General features: G+C 40.7%; 1 protein-coding gene across 1 annotated transcript in view; it reads right to left on the bottom strand.

Annotated features, from left to right (window-relative positions):
- Positions 1 to 18115, bottom strand: part of zranb3 (zinc finger, RAN-binding domain containing 3) — a 346469-nt gene that overhangs the window by 210308 nt on the left and 118046 nt on the right. Inside the window, exon 3 of the mRNA XM_028806547.2 lies at positions 11817 to 11835. Within this exon, the coding sequence (XP_028662380.2) occupies positions 11817 to 11835 (19 nt within the window). The remainder of the gene's footprint in view (positions 1 to 11816; positions 11836 to 18115) is intronic.

Raw genomic sequence — 18115 nt, 5'->3', positions numbered from 1 at the left:
TATTCGCGAGATACAAGTTTAATGAGAAGACACAAGGTATAAAAAAGCACGGTGTAAACCGTAACCTTAAATTAACTTTATAGAAACGCTCCCGCTGCCGTTTGCAATGCCATATTCGCGAGATACAAGTTTAATGAGAAGACACAAGGTATAAACGAGAGTTTGGATCACTCTGTAACAGAGTTAAAATTGCTGTAGCGAGAAACTTTTAACTGCCGGATCTTAGCTAACATTAAATAAACCCGTGGACATTGCAACATCACACAAGAGAGCGGCTCATGTGAAGTGACTGAACGCAGCAGGAGTGATCACTTCGATGAATCAAACCTGTTCAAAAAACACATTACACAATTGATAAGGTAGGAAAAGAATATGAAACAAAGCACGGTATAAACCGTAACTTTAAATTAAGTTTATAGAAACGCTCCCGCTGCCGTTTGCAATACCATATTCGCCCCTGCGAAGCGCGGGGATTTTGCTATATATATTAAACTATTTCAACCATTCTATGATCTGCTTCTCGCAACTGAAAGAGGGCACCGTGGCAGAAGTTAGCCGACTTGCTGACCAACCACAAGCGTTACCTGGTAGGTAACCACCCATACAATCAGATTGTGAATCAGACTACGAATGCCTGCAATGTAATTACCCCGATCTACATGCTGTCAAATGAACGAACCACACGCCGTGACACAACGTTAGGGGCTTTGCCTCTAACGCTGATGTCCGAGGTTCAATTCCAGTAAGTGAGTGCAGTGAGTGTGTACGCCTGATGAGCCCACAATTACGGCGAAACACGTGTCGCGTACTATGCATCTTCAAAGCACGGTGTAAACCGTAAGTTTAAATTGAGTTTATAGAAACGCTCCCGCTGTTTGCAATACCATATTCGCGAGATACAAGTTTAATGAGAAGACACGAGGTATAAACGAGACTTTGGGTGACTTTGTAACAGAGTTAAAATTGCTGGAGCGAGAAACTTTTAACTGCCAGGTCATGTCGCGTGTTCTCGGGTAGGTACATCAAAAAATGTATACATTTATGCATGTAATGGGCAAACAAAAAATGTACTATACCCGAAAACACTGCAGTAGTACTCAATGTATCTTTACTTCTTAAATGTTAATGTTTTACTGTTTAATAATTTATATGCTTCTTATATGTTGTTCAAATTCTTTTATCAAAATACCAGTAACAGCGCACTACACGATAACGTGGAGTAAATACACTTGACATGAGCATTCATGTTATTTATCCTCTTTCTCTGTACGTTTACCATTCGTTTGCTCAGAGGTTGATGCGCTTGCTGCTTAATGAGCAGCTCTTCACCCTAGCGTCCCACTGCTTCTCTTCTTTCGTCGGAATCTTTTCCCATTAAAACTGATTAAGTTAGTTTTTGTGTTGTGATAACTTAGTATTTTTTCTTTAATTTTTCAGTTAAGCTGGCACTTAAGTCTTCAATCTGCCTCAAGAATGATTAGCGAAGGTGGTAGGGAATGAAAACGGCACCCGTACGCATCCGCCACGGCCGCACTGGTGCGTGCAGCTGTGAGTTGATTCTACAATAAAATAAAATAAAGATAAAAAGAGTAATAAAATCATCACCCCGAAAGCGAATAGAAGACGCGACGTAGTATACGTGAACCAAATTTCAAGTCAATAGGTGAAACGGTTTGTGAGCTACAGGTGATTTAAAATCCTGGACAGACAAACGAATAGCCACGGTAGCGTATTATAGAAGAAGATTTTACTGTTTAATAATTTATATTTATATGCAATGTGCTTCTTATATATTACTTCATATTCTCATATGATAATGATGTTAATGTTATTTATATTGATTTCTATGTTATTGTAAGTGCTCTTTATTTGTGGAAAAATAAATTTGGCAGTTAACAAACTTATTTTATACATACTACATTTTATTTTTTTCTCTTGCACTCAGTGAGCGAATCCACTGGGTAATCAGCTATATATATATATATATATATATGTGTAGATATGTATATATATGTGTATGTATATGTAGATATGTACATATATATGTGTATATATATGTAGATATGTATATAAATATGTAGATATGTAAATATATATGTATATATATGTGTCTGTGTATATATATATGTGTGTATGTATGTATGTATGCATGTGTGTATATATAAATATGTATATGTGTATGTATGTATGTATGTGTATATGTATGTATGTATGTGTATATGTATATATGTACATGTGTGTGTGTATGTATATGTATGTTGATATGTGTATATATATATATATATATATATATATATATATATATGTGGATGTGTATATATGTATATATGTAGATATGTGCATATGTAAATATGTATATATATATATATGTATATATATGTTTATGTGTGTGTATATATATATATATCTATGACAGCAACACTCATAACAATGACAACACAATTACATTGACAATCATATTACGTTATTTTTAAAGTGTTTCCTTTTCTTTTTCATAACCTCTTTAACACACTACTTCTCCGCTGCGAAGCGCGGGTATTTTGCTATATATATATATATACTAGCAAAATACCCGCGCTTCGCAGTGGAGAAGTAGTGTGTTAAAGAGGTTATGAAAAAAAAAAAAGGAAACATTTTAAAAATAACGTAACATGATTGTCAATGTAATTGTGTTGTCATTGTTATGAGTGTTGCTGTCTTTTATATATATAATATACACACACAGACACACATAAACATATATATACATATACATATATATATACATATCTACATATACACATATCTACATATACATACGTATATACACATATACACATCCACATAAACATATATATATACATATACAAATTTACATATCTACATATATATATAGACATACATATATACATACATACATTCACATATATATATATATATATATACCTGCGGTGGGCTGGCACCCTGCCCAGGATTGGTTCCTGCCTTGTGCCCTGTGTTGGCTGGGTTTGGCTCCAGCAGACCCCCGTGACCCTGTGTTCGGATTCTGCGGGTTGGAAAATGGATGGATGGATATATATATACTGTATATAAACATATGTACTTATTGGCTCCTGTATTTAGGATATGGCAGGTTGGATAATGGACGGATGGACATCTGTATGCATAGCCATATTTGCCCTTTTTCGTTTTTTTTCTTTGTTCAGTAATATTTCAGTAAACCCGGAGCTTCTCAGTTCAAATCCTGGTACTGACACCACTGTGTGACCCTGAGGAAGTCACTTCACCTGCCTGTGCTGCAAAAAACAAAAGTAATGTAACAAATTGTACCTCAGATGTTGTAAGTTCGTGGAATAAAGGCATAAGTAAAATAGATAAATATGTATTATAAACATAGGAACTATTCATTTATTTTCAGTTAAGTCATCTGCAGCAAACTTTTATAAATGAGGGTTTCTGATTTTTAGATAGTGCAAACTGTTTCTTCTTCATTGATGTTTTCTCTTGGAGAGCTTTTTTCATTTCATTGAAAATGAAAGCAGCAGCTGCCAAAATATGTAGCTTTCTTATTAATTTTTCAACATTGTGTAAAATAAATGTATAAAGTAACATAAAAGGTTTAAATACTGGTTATCCTTTTACACTAAAATATTACTAAAGAGATACAAAAAAAGTAAAATGGATATGTTCTTTTTCTTTAAGGAGATTAAATATTACTGAAGAAAGAAAAAAAAAAATTAAACAGCCAAATGGGGCTATGCATACGAACTTAAAAGGTTTAAATAAAACAGAAATATATATTTTATTTTTACTTGCTTAACTTGTGGAGGGTGTATCCTGTAGCAAAGCGCTAACTTTTTTCGTGAAAGCCCATTTCAGTAAATAAGTGTTAAAAACAGGTGTAAAGATATTGACAATAAGCTACGCAAACCCAGGAAGACATGGAATCGTTTAAATCAAGTATCATTACATCTTCCTTTCTTAAAGAGAAGTAAGGCAGTACTTATAAGCTTACATATTTATATATAGACATACATATATATATACATATATATCTGAAGCCGTGCAAGCACACTCTTGAGAATGCAACGTATAGTTGTACAGAAGAAAAGCAATCTTGCCTCAAATGAATGGCAACCTTTTGTAGGTCTATGAACTTAATTTAAACTTTAGGTTTACACGGTGCTTTCTTTCCGAAGTACCTGCACTCATGAATATGTCTGTATGTGTCAGTCGGTCAAATCCACGCGCTTCGCACTGGCGAAGTACCGCTTTTAAATTTTTATTAAGAAGAAAATAAAACGTTTTTAAATTGAGGGAAAATATACTAATAACAGTTTGTTAAGGATCTGTTTTTTTGTGAAGCTGCCTTTACTCGAGTGATCACTTCGACCTGACTTGGTGGCCAAGTATAAGCGTTACCTGGTAGGTAACCACCCATACAATCAGATTGTGAATCAGACTACGAATGCCGTGAATGTAATTACACACTCACTGCACTTGCTTACGGTAATCGAACCTCGGACGTCAGCGCTAGAGGGGCTTAGCAGCGGTGAAGTATTGCTTTTAAATTTTAATTAAGAACAAAAGAAAACCTCAGAGGTTCGATTCCCGAAAGGGAGTGAAGTGAGTGTCCGGTTACCTACCAGGTAAAGCTTATGGTTGGACAGCAAGTGACGTAACATCAGCCACGGTGCCTTCAGTTGTGAGAAGCAGATCATAGAATGATTGAAAATAGTTTTGCATTTACCTTTTTAGTAAAAGGCGAGCTTTTAAGCCTGAGAAATCACCCCGTAAATGCATACGTTTAATTGCACATGTGTTAATATGTATGGTTACACAGTATTAAAAGACAGTGAAGAACGTGATTTACCTTTGTTCCCGCGTTTGATAAAAGGCGAGCTTTTAAGCCTGAGAAATCACCCCGTAAATGCACACGTTTAATTGCACGTGTTAATATGTATGCTTACACAGTATTAAAAGACACTCAAAAATTAACGTCATTTACCATCAGCCACGGTGCCTTCAGTTGTGAGAAGCAGATCTTTAGAATGATTGAAAATAGTTTTGCATTTACCTTTTTAGTAAAAGGCGAGCTTTTAAGCCTGAGAAATCACCCCGTAAATGCACACGTTTAATTGCACATGTGTTAACCCTTTAACCGCCAACTCCCTAAATATTCCCCAAGCCAGGCGAAATCTGAACAATTTTCGTTTTTTTACTTTTTTACATTTTTTTTTACATTTTTTACATTTATTCAAGCAGTATTGACCACTAAATGTTGTGCAAGTTGCCAGTGTATACACGAAATCTATAAATGTAACCTGAATTCTCAGCTAAGCAAAACATCTTGATACCAAACCGTGCCCTTTTCAATGGTAGATACTGTCGAAACTGTAAGCGGCCCTTCCACGACAATAAACTTTCATCAACTGCAACTGACGGTCCTGGCATGTAGGGCAACTGAAATGCTTCAAATAAATGATCAATCAAAGGACGTAGCTTGAACAAGTGGTCGCGGTTTGGATCTTTCTTATCTGGCTCGTTTCTGTTGTCATTCAAATGAAAGAATTTCAGCAGCAAAGAGAATCGGTTACGTGTCATGACAGCTGCAAAAATAGGTGTTGCACACATAGGATCTGTAGACCAGTACATCTCAATATCTGGTTTTCTGATTATTCCCATCAACATCAAAATCCCAATGAATTTTTTCATTTCGTTTTCATCAGTGTCAAACCAAGCACGAACACGGGAATGTGGAGGTAAATTGGGATTTTTCTCAATAAACTGTGCTGCATACAGATTTGTCTGATGAACAAAATGTCTGATCAAATCAGGTGACACAAACAGCTCATAAAACTGCTCAGCAGTGTAATTGTTTACATCAACAATAAAGCCACACGTTCCCTCAAACGAATGCAGAAAAGGTAGTTCACCACGGGCAGCAGCCCAGCTGAGATGCTGGGGATACACCCACTCAGCGCCGTCATCCGATGCGTCTTCATTCACAGTATCATGCAGCGCACGTTGCTGCTCATCACTGTCGCTAAAATCTTCTTCAGAACTGCTACAATCATGATCAGAACTGTCCAAAATCGCCTGCAAAGCCTCACTTGAAGTCAGTTTACGTTTCGCCATATTCACAGATGTTACATGCGAATCACGTCACATGACCGGCCAAAACAACCACAGACTTGTCGAAATACAACGTAGTAATAATACCCACGCCAAACCGTCAGTTATACTACTTGCCAGGCATTCATATAACCACAGGCAAATGTGCCGGATAATTCCGGCAGTATGGCGTTAGTAATAAAACAACGGTGCCGGATATATCCGGCAGAGGGCGGTTAAGGGGTTAATATGTATGCTTACACAGTATTAAAAGACAGTCAAAAATTAACGTCATTTACCTTCGTTCCCGCGTTTGACCCGTGCTGTAAATCTCTTCCTTGTTTTTAGTTCACGTGATTACGTAGGAGGCGTGATGACGCAATACGTGACTCCGCCTCCTCCATTAGAGTATATGGACAAAAAACATGTTCCAGTTATGACCATTACGCGTAGAATTTCGAAATGAAACCTGCCTAACTTTTGTAAGTAAGCTGTAAGGAATGAGCCTGCCAAATTTCAGCCTTCCACCTACACGGGAAGTTCGAGAATTAGTGATGAGTCAGTCAGTCAGTCAGTCAGTCAGTGAGGGCTTTGCCTTTTATTAATATGTATAGATAGATAGATAGATAGACAGATAGATAGATAGATAGATAGATAGATAGATAGATAGATAGATAGATAGATAGATAGATAGATAGATGTGTATGTATGTAGATATGTATATATATGTGTATATATATGTAAATATGTATATGTATATATATGTGTCTGTATGTGTATATATATATATATATATATATATATATATATGTATTTGTGAATATATATATATATATATGTATGTATGTATGTATGTGTGTATATATATATGTTGATATGTGTATATGTATATATGTATATATATGTATAAATGTCCATCCATCCATCCATTGTCTCCCGCTTATCCGAGGTCGGGTCGCGGGGGCAGCAGCTTGAGCAGAGATGCCCAGACTTCCCTCTCCCCGGCCACTTCTTCTAGCTCTTCCGGGAGAATCCCAAGGCGTTCCCAGGCCAGTTGAGAGACATAGTCCCTCCAGCGTGTCCTGGGTCTTCCCCGGGGCCTCCTCCCGGTTGGACGTGCCTGGAACACCTCACCAGGGAGGCGTCCAGGAGGCATCCTGATCAGATGCCCGAGCCACCTCATCTGACTCCTCTCGATGCGGAGGAGCAGCGGCTCTACTCTGAGCCCCTCCCGGATGACTGAGCTTCTCACCCTATCTTTAAGGGAAAGCCCAGACACCCTGCGGAGGAAACTCATTTCAGCCGCTTGTATTCGCGATCTCGTTCTTTCGGTCACTACCCATAGCTCATGACCATAGGTGAGGGTAGGAACATAGATCGACTGGTAAATTGAGAGCTTCGCCTTGCGGCTCAGCTCCTTTTTCACCACGACAGACCGATGCAACGCCCGCATTACTGCGGATGCCGCACCGATCCGCCTGTCGATCTCACGCTCCATTCTTCCCTCACTCGTGAACAAGACCCCGAGATACTTGAACTCCTCCACTTGGGGCAGGATCTCGCTACCAACCCTGAGAGGGCACTCCACCCTTTTCCGGTTGAGGACCATGGTCTCGGATTTGGAGGTGCTGATTCTCATCCCAGCCGCTTCACACTCGGCTGCGAACCGATCCAGAGAGAGCTGAAGATCACGGCCTGATGAAGCAAACAGGACAACATCATCTGCAAAAAGCAGTGACCCAATCCTGAGCCCACCAAACCGGACCCCCTCAACACCCTGGCTGCGCCTAGAAATTCTGTCCATAAAAGTTATGAACAGAATCGGTGACAAAGGGCAGCCCTGGCGGAGTCCAACTCTCACTGGAAACGGGTTCGACTTACTGCCGGCAATGCGGACCAAGCTCTGGCACTGATCGTACAGGGACTGAACAGCCCTTATCAGGGGGGCCGGTACCCCATACTCTCGGAGTACCCCCCACAGGATTCCCCGAGGGACACGGTCGAATGCCTTTTCTAAGTCCACAAAACACATGTAGACTGGTTGGGCAAACTCCCATGCACCCTCCAGGACCCTGCTAAGGGTATAGAGCTGGTCCACTGTTCCGCGACCAGGACGAAAACCACACTGTTCCTCCTGAATCCGAGGCTCGACTATCCGACGGACCCTCCTCTCCAGGACCCCTGAATAGACTTTTCCAGGGAGGCTGAGGAGTGTGATCCCTCTGTAGTTGGAACACACCCTCCGATCCCCCTTCTTAAAGAGGGGGACCACCACCCCGGTCTGCCAATCCAGAGGCACTGTCCCTGATGTCCATGCGATGTTGCAGAGGCGTGTCAGCCAAGACAGTCCTACAACATCCAGAGCCTTGAGGAACTCCGGGCGTATCTCATCCACCCCCGGGGCCCTGCCACCAAGGAGTTTTTTGACCACCTCGGTGACCTCAGTCCCAGAGATGGGGGAGCCCACCTCTGAGTCCCCAGGCTCTGCTTCCTCATTGGAAGGCATGTTAATGGGATTGAGGAGGTCTTCGAAGTATTCCCCCCACCGACCCACAACGTCCCGAGTCGAGGTCAGCAGCGCACCATCCCCACCATATACAGTGTTGACACTGCACTGCTTCCCCTTCCTGAGACGCCGGATGGTGGACCAGAATCTCCTCGAAGCCGTCCGAAAGTCATTCTCCATGGCCTCCCCAAACTCCTCCCACACCCAAGTTTTTGCCTCAGCAACCACCAAAGCCGCATTCCGCTTGGCCTGCCGGTACCTATCAGCTGCCTCTGGGGTCCCACAGGACAAAAGGGTCCTGTAGGACTCCTTCTTCAGCTTGACGGCATCCTTCACCGCCGGTGTCCACCAGCGGGTTCGGGGATTGCCGCCACGACAGGCACCGACCACCTTACGGCCACAGCTCCGGTCAGCTGCCTCAACAATAGAGGCACGGAACATGGCCCATTCGGACTCAATGTCCCCCACCTCCCTCGGGATGTGGTCGAAGTTCTGCCGGAGGTGGGAGTTGAAGCTACTTCTGACAGGGGGCTCTGCCAGACGTTCCCAGCAGACCCTCACAACACGTTTGGGCCTACCACGCCTGACCGGCATCCTCCCCCACCATCGAAGCCAACTCACCACCAGGTGGTGATCAGTTGACAGCTCCGCCCCTCTCTTCACCCGAGTGTCCAAGACATGTGGCCGCAAGTCCGACGACACGACCACAAAGTCGATCATCGAACTGAGGCCTAGGGTGTCCTGGTGCCAAGTGCACATATGAACACCCCTATGCTTGAACATGGTGTTCGTTATGGACAATCCGTGACGAGCACAGAAGTCCAATAACAAAACACCGCTCGGGTTCAGATCAGGGGGGCCATTCCTCCCAATCATGCCCTTCCAGGTCTCACTGTCATTGCCCACGTGAGCATTGAAGTCTCCCAGCAGAACGAGGGAGTCCCCAGAAGGTATGCCCTCTAGCACCCCCTCCAGGGACTCCAAAAAGGGTGGGTACTCCGAACTGCTGTTCGGTGCATACGCACAAACAACAGTTAGGACCCGTCCCCCCACCCGAAGGCGAAGGGAGGCTACCCTCTCGTCCACCGGAGTAAACCCCAATGTACAGGCTCCAAGTTGGGGGGCAATAAGTATACCCACACCTGCTCGGCGCCTCTCACCGGGGGCAACTCCAGAGTGGTAGAGAGTCCAGCCCCTCTCAAGGAGATTGGTTCCAGAGTCCAAGCTGTGCGTCGAGGTGAGCCCGACTATATCTAGCCGGAACCTCTCAACTTCGCGCACTAGCTCAGGCTCCTTCCCCTTCAGAGAGGTGACATTCCACGTCCCAAGAGCCAGTTTCTGTAGCCGAGGATCGGACCGCCAAGGTCCCCGCCTTCAGCCACCACCCAACTCACACTGCACCCGACCTCCTTGGCCCCTCCCATAGGTGGTGAGCCCATGGGAAGGGGGACCCACGTTGCCTCTTCGGGCTGTGCCCGGCCGAGCCCCATGGGTGCAGGCCCGGCCACCAGGCGCTCGCCATCGAGCCCCACCTCCAGGCCTGGCTCCAGAGTGGGGCCCCGGTGACCCGCGTCCGGGCAAGGGAAAACGCCGTCCAAAATGGTTTTTCTTCATAGGAGGTTTGTTTAACCGCTCTTTGTCTCATCCCTCACCTAGGACCAGTTTGCCTTGGGTGGCCCTACCAGGGGCATAAAGCCCCGGACAACAGAGCTCCTAGGATCATTGGGACACGCAAACCCCTCCGCCACGATAAGGTGACGGTTAAAGGAGGGGATGTATAAATGTATATATATATATATATATATGTATATGTAGATATGTATATATATGTATATATGTTTATGTATATATATGTTTACATAACCTCTTTAACACACTACTTCTCCGCTGCGAAGCGCGGGTATTTTGCTAGTTCACTGAATATATGGTGGGCCAGATATCTGTGTCATAATGCTTCAAATTTGTTGCATTACAATTTTTCATAGCCAATTGCTCACACTTCATATTTAATGGGAACCAACAGAGTTCATTGGACCAAACACAGCAATAGCAATGTGTCTAAAGCACTAATGCTATGCTTAAATTCAGTTTTTCTTAAATACCTCCTTCAGCTTTCATTTCACAGTCAACGGCTGACTTCTCTTTTTGAAGGCAGCCTTAGTTAATACAATTTTGGAATTCAATTAATTGCCTGTAATGAATGATCTGAACTAATAAAACTGTTTCTCCACCCAATCTTCTCTTGCCCTACTGTGTTATCCACTCATGATATACATATAGGTATCTAGATGTTCTCTTAAAAAAATGTATATTATTCAATGTTAACTGAATGCTTCCTTTAAAAAAGGGTATTTGAGCAAGCTTAATTTCATCTAGCATTCTTATTAAATTTTCCACCAGCAGAGGTTATGTGTTGCAGCGTGGAATGCTACATTTAATCTTCTGCTTTCCTGCTCTAGCTTCTTGGCTGTGCGCCCTTCTAAAAATAGCAGGACTAAAAAGTATAGGAAAATGCATAAATAAAAAACATGCTTGTGAGCTGACTTTTTAAAAGTCTTGTCCTCTATTGCACAGAAGGAATAATGGTTATATTATTGCACATGCAGTTGGTACGCACTATTCAGGGTTCACTATAGTACCATGACTGGGACATCTTAAAGCTTTATATAGTCAGTACCCATCGATCCAAAATATAATTCTTACATCATCTAACTTGTTGCCATTTTTAAATTTATCAAAATAATAAATGTGTATATAGAGATTAACAATGGGATTGTTCTTTCAACAGTGGGAAAACATAAAAACAGCCACAAAGCAGAGCATTATTTCCATCATTCTTCATATTGCAAATTATTTTCATGTTGGTAGGGTTAGGTTTTTGCCAAATGTGCATTTTTCTGTTATTAGATTTCATAAGGCAAAACTGACAATCAGTTACAAAACTCTTCCTTAGGTCATACAAGGTCTTCTTAAAATTGTGATGTGATGTTAATTGGTGTAATAAAGTGACTAAGATTTCGTACCTTATGTATTACAGACCTGTTAAGCTTATCCTGGCATTTAGTTCTTTAACTGTTTAGCTCGCCACACCATTACTATTAAGTAAGCCATTAAAATAAAGTAAGCCTTGAATATTTTCAATCAATATTGTCATTTCTAAGTCAGTTCACTTAAATAATTTGAATTATATACATAATTGCAGAATGACAAACCTTACCTCATCAGCAATCATGCACCTAAAAAGAAAGAAAAAACAACAATAAAATAAAAATAAAGTTCTGGAAAAAAAGTTAATTTACTTGCAGAATTTTACAATTCCTGTGTATAGATTAAGAAAAAAATGCTTTACAGATCCTCAATTGGCTGCTTCCTTAAACAGAACGAGGCAAAATCCCTGTGGCATCTCTAACAGTGAAGGTGATTCCTGGATGCTGCTTTAGAGGCAGAGTTTCAATGAAAAAGAAATATCCGAAATGGGAAATAAAAAGAAAAGGTTAAAATGTGTGTAAGCTTAGAATACCCCAGAAGAACGTATATGTTCTTTTGCCGATTTTAACCTATTCTTTTCAGTGTTGCAAATGCACTGGTATTTTGAGTGTATTAGTTATGGAAGCAGCCAACTGAGGTCCTCTAAGGTATCAGTTTCTCAAACTACAAACTCTTAAGTAATTATCTTCTTGTGCATTTGTGAACCTGGGACTCCTGATTCTTTTTCTATCCTGGTTAGACCCAGTTTGCAAAATTCTTTCAAAGCAATAATGGAAACCTCCAGGTTGCTTGGCAGTTTGTACCTTGCAACCCAAGGAAAGATAATTTACTTGCTCTACTGAGCAAAACTACAGGTTTTAGCTGTGCTAAAAATATATAAGCCTCTCTAATGACCATTTAGAATTTAAATATGATTAATTAAGGATGAACTAAGAAATAGGCTTTTCATATGTGAATAACTGTCCTGGAGGATAAAATCCACAGTTATCCGATGATGGGATACTTCATGACAGTATGACTTACCCATCAGTTTTGATCTCCCCCCCCCCCCCCCTTATTTTCTATATTCTCTGATTGCTAAAATTGAATAAAGTATTAGGAGAAAACTTTGACCAATGGCTATGCAAAAGAAATAAAAAAAAATTCTACTCAAAATGGTTTGAGCAGAGAATTTAAAAAACATGAACTAGTGATGTGGACACTTGATGACATCACTCACAGTTTGGATCTTGCCCTGGGCACATTTTAGACAATTTTAAACTGTGATATATGTAAGTTCTGAATAGTTTTTAGTTGAATTATGGTATGTTTGGCACTTGTTAAAACAGAATATGTACAATGAATGGCTAATTACATTCCTCTTCTGAAATTTTAATTGAGAGAGCCACAGGGGATACACAAACCAGCGTGTTACTTTGTGCTGTTCCCAAGCCCGAATAAATGGGGAGGGTTAAGTCAGGAAGGACATCCAGTGTAAAATTTTGCCAGATCAATATCCATACCGGATCGGTCGATACCTGGGTTAACAATGGCTTCCACCAGTACTTTTAGTCAGCAGGGTGCTGGGGAAAATTTGGCTACTGTTGGATGAAGAAGGAGAAGAAGAGGGGGAAGGCATGTCCATAGGCAGGAAAAGAGGAAGAAGTTAAAGGGAGTGGAAATGAAGGTAGGATTTTAAATTTTGGCAGTATGACTGGTAAGGGGAGAGAGTTAGCCGATATGATGGAGAGAAGTAAGGTTGATATATTGTGCATGCAAGAAACTAAATGGAAGAGGAGAAAGGCCAAGTGGATTTGAGGTTGGTTCAAATTGTTCATGGTGTGGATGGGAGGAGAAATGGGGTAGGGGTTATTCTGAAGGAACAGTATGTCAACAGTGTTTGGGAGGTGAAAGAGTGTCAGACAGAATGATGATTATGAACATGGAAATTGAAGGTGTGATGATGAATGTTGTTAGTGCATATGCCCCACAAGTTGGGTGTGCGATAGATGAGAAAGAAGATTTCTGTAGTGAGTTGGATGTAGTGGTGGAGTGTGTACCCAAGGGAGAGAGAGTGGTGATTGGAGCAGATTTCAATGGACATGTTGGTGAAGGAAATAGAGGAGATGAGGAGGTGTTGAATAGGTATGGTGTCAAGGAGAGGAAAGCAGAAGGTTAGATGTTAGTGGATTTTGTGAAAAGGATGGCCATGGCTGTGGTGAAAAAGTATTTTAAGAAGAGGGGGGAACTTAGGGTGATGTACAAGAGAGAATGAAGATGCACACAGGTAGATTATAGCCTATGCAGGTGGGTCAGTCTGAAGGAGATTGTAAACTGCAAAGTGGTGGCAGGGGAAAGTGTGTTGTGAATAAAGGCAGTCAGAATTTAGATTTTACACTTTATTGCATAGCACAGGAAACAATTGCAGAGCACACAAAGTCATTTCAGTTCATGAAATGAGCCCTGAGCATTCAGTAAGCCTCAACGTTATTACAATTCTTATCACAAAATATCCCCCCTTCACATCAGTTTCCCAACATCTACTGTATAGGGTTTCTCAAGATGATGACCTTGCTCAGCATCTTCTCTCATAACAATCACCTGGGCCTCATGTATAAATGATGCGTACGCACAAAAATGTTGCGTACGAACGTTTCCACGCTCAAATCATGATGTATAAAACCTAAACTTGGCGTAAAGCCACACACATTTTCATGGTAGCTCCAAACCTGGCGTACGTAAGTTCTCTGCTCGGTTTTGCAAACTGACAGCACCCAGCGTCAAAGCAGTGCTACTGTTCCTGTGTGGTTACCCTTTCTTTTTTAGATCCACATCCCTGACGCGGCTTTATCATATACACTAAAACTAACTGCATATTGTTTATTAGTTTAAGGCATCCGATTGTAATTAACCTGTAACAATATAATGGTCCAGGGAATAGCCAAAGTATAGTATAGTACCAAATACTCTCACTGTACCTTCTTTTTCTTCTTTCAGCTGCTCCCGTTAGGGGTTGCCACAGCAGATCATCTTTTTCCATATTACTCTCACTGCACCACTCGGAGTATTTATATCACTATATCTGAGTGGGAAATCACAGATCTACAGCAACTAATCGGAAAGAGAATTATCGGTATACAGCATCAAGCACACGCTGCCTCAGCCATGCTGTCTATTGAACTGCTCTCACACGGCAAACGCTTCAAAGCCTTTCCTGTACGGACCTTGCGGTTCAGAAACAGTTTCATCCCAAGAACTATAAACGCACTCAATCAGTCCATCAAGTGCTCCTTGTAGAACTGTTTGTACTTATAAGTACAATTACCTCACTGTAAACTTGCACCACAGTTATAATATTGCACAACCTGAGCCATTTTATAAAGCACGTATTTACATATGATGACGATATCATTTTTAAGATGAAATGCAGCAAAATATGTTTATTATATTATACAGATAAAACTTTAACTTCATTTAAATAATCTAAATTGTTATTAATTAAACATGTGAGGTCACGGTATCACAGCGCTAGCGAGGAGCTGGCACTCCGTTCACGGGTTGTTCTTGCCTCGCGCTGCATTCTTGCTGGTGCTGGCGCGACACTGGAAGGATAGATGGATAGAATAATTAAACACGTACTACGAACATATTTCAATCTTCCCTAAAAGTTCTGAAGAATCGGTGTTCTAAGCTTACAGATGGCTTAACGTCTATTGCAGAGCTGATTGTGTGGCGATTGCGTATTTGGAGAAAGAAAAGTAAGGACAGGAATTGGGGGTTAGTACGTTTGAAAGAGACAGTACTGCTACAATAAAGTATTTCATCGAAGGTCTTGTGTGAGACATGATCAATCACTGTGCCACCGTGTTCCCATGTTTAAAAGAAAGCCCGGAAGCACGTAGTGATTCACACACATAGAGCACATAGACGATCAAATGTAAAACAAAGCATTTAACGTGCTACTTTAGTTACGATGGGATTTGAGAAACTAGTAAATTAAACGATTTTAAGATGAAGTTTATGATGTTCTACTTTAATGACAAAATAAACTACGTGATTAAAGTGGAAATTTCAAGATTAAAGTTGACATTTCGTGCTTTTTTCCCCACTGTGTGCCTTTTTTTCTTCTCTGTACCCTAATAAGCTTTCATATGACACTCAGACGGTGGGCTATGACTCGCCGTTTCACGGCGACTTTGATATCTGACAACTTCTTTTTTATTTCGGGCACTGTGTGACTTTGTGAACTTGAGCTTTTGAGTTTCTCCGACACGCTATGTTACTCGATCATATTCCTTTTGTTGTTTATACCACTGTTTAAATCAACAAATAGTAAGTTTTTTCCTTGCCTTCACTTGGTATTCACTGAAATTCTTCTATTTCCCCTCGTGCTTTTGCCATTGTCTTTTCACAGAAGGCTGAGTTTAAGTCTATTTATATTGATTTGCATATTCAAAGAGGCGTAATTCTGGGAGGAGTTGGGGCGGGACAGCAGGCGCGTGCACATGGGTTACTTTTCACGCTGATCGGGATTATGTAGTGGAAGAACATGGAACTTGGTGTTCGCACAGATTTATGCATCTGGATTTTTCTGTGCATACGAACATTTCCGCTTTTGTGCTTATGGCATGTTATAGTATGAGTTCTACACATGCCGTTATACATGAGGCCCCGGTGTTAAAGGAATTCTCATAACAATACCCCTACCCCCATGGACTTCCCGATAACAATCTTCTTCCCAGTAGACCTTCTTATAGCAAATTTCCATCCCAGTCCATTTTCTCGTAACAACCACTTTGGCTCAAAGGACATGTTTGCCACCTGGTGGTGAGCATCACCGGATCATCCTTCCGTTTGTTTCCCTTGTCCTAATCCTGAGCTGCTCAAGATCGATGGCCTTTTGGTTAATCAATTCTTATAACTGAGTTGGGATCAGGAGGACCCGCATGTGAAAACTGGACTATTAATTTCATTATTAATTAGGCAAATACTTGTTGCACTAGCATCCCTGTAAGGCTAAATAATAGGCAACTGTACCAGTAAGCAGCAGGGTGCAGTTTCACTGATAAGGGCCAGGCTGCAAACAGCCCTGACACAGTGCTTCACGCTTAAAAGAAAAAGACAAGTCTGTAAATATTGATTCTTTAAGCTAACTAATATATTCTGCTGTAGCTTTATTTGTTATCATTGGGATAAATACATACACACACACACACACACACATTATATATATATATATATATATATATATATATATATATATATATATATATAAAAAGGAGAGTTGGGATCCGAGAGACTGTGTTTGTGGAGGGATGGAGAGTTAAAGCGGGTGACACAGTCTTGCTGTTCTTTTTCCTTAGTGTTTAGTCCTTTCTCCTTTACTGATTTACTATTTAATAGACGTGCTACTTACTGAATAGTATTTTTTCCTTTAGTGTTTCTACTTAGTGTTTCTTAGATGCAGTGTGCAAAAGGAGAGTTGGGATCCGACAGACTGTCTTTGTGTGTTTGTGGAGGGATGGAGAGTTAAGGGGGCGGGGGAGTCATGTGATCATCTCCCCTCCCATTCACCTCATTTCATTCACTTCATTTTGCTATGAGCTGAGCTCAGCTGAGCTCCGCAGATGACGCTGTCTTGCCATTCTTGATTTGCTTTTCACATGGCCAACTATACGTTACATGCTCAAGAGTAAGCTCAGCACACAGCTTGGTCATATTACAACCGGAGGGGCGAACTGACAACATGGTATACAAAGAGATCCTTAACAAATAATTATTGGTATATTTTCCCTCAGTTTATTATTTAAAATTTTAAAGCAGTACTTCGCCGCTGCGAAGCACGGTTATTTATATACACACATATTATATATATATATATATATATATATATATATATATATATATATATATATATATATATATATATACACATATACACAGTATATACACATACAGGTAAAATTCCATTATAACAAATATCTTTACAATGAAATTTTCATTACAATGAAGTATTTTTATGGTCCCGACAGCTTCCCCATATGACATGAGTCTATAGAAATCTCGTTACTACGAAGTACATTCAGCAGATACTTTCATTATAACGAAGTGCACAAAAGACATTGAAATGCCTGAATGAATCATCCAAAGAGCAGTAGTAGTTCTCTGGTCGCAGCTCAGTTGTGCACAACGATCCCCAAACAGAAACACCGTAATTTTTTTTCTTTCTTTGAGCTTTCCTCGTACTGTTTTTTTTTTCTTGCCTTTTTTGTTTCCTGTGGTTTTCAGTGATAAGTTTTACTTATTGGTCGTCAACACTTGAAAAACATCCATTGGAATTTAACTCATTGTCACACTCCTATAGAAACAGCAGACGTGGAAAAATGATAACAGTTCATATTAGAAAAAAAAAAAAAACTTAAATTTTTTGCAGCTCTCTATTGCTGCAAAAAGAAAAAGGATGTTGCCAGTGAATTCGGAATTTCGCCATCAACACTGTCAACTTTCTTGAAAGACAGAGCAAAAAAAATAGAAAAATCTTGGGTTGCA

Source organism: Erpetoichthys calabaricus, chromosome 8 (genome assembly GCF_900747795.2).
Source record: "Erpetoichthys calabaricus chromosome 8, fErpCal1.3, whole genome shotgun sequence".
Lineage (NCBI taxonomy): Eukaryota > Metazoa > Chordata > Cladistia > Polypteriformes > Polypteridae > Erpetoichthys > Erpetoichthys calabaricus.
Note: the sequence above shows the minus strand (reverse complement) of the source record. Positions and strands in the feature narration are given on the sequence as shown.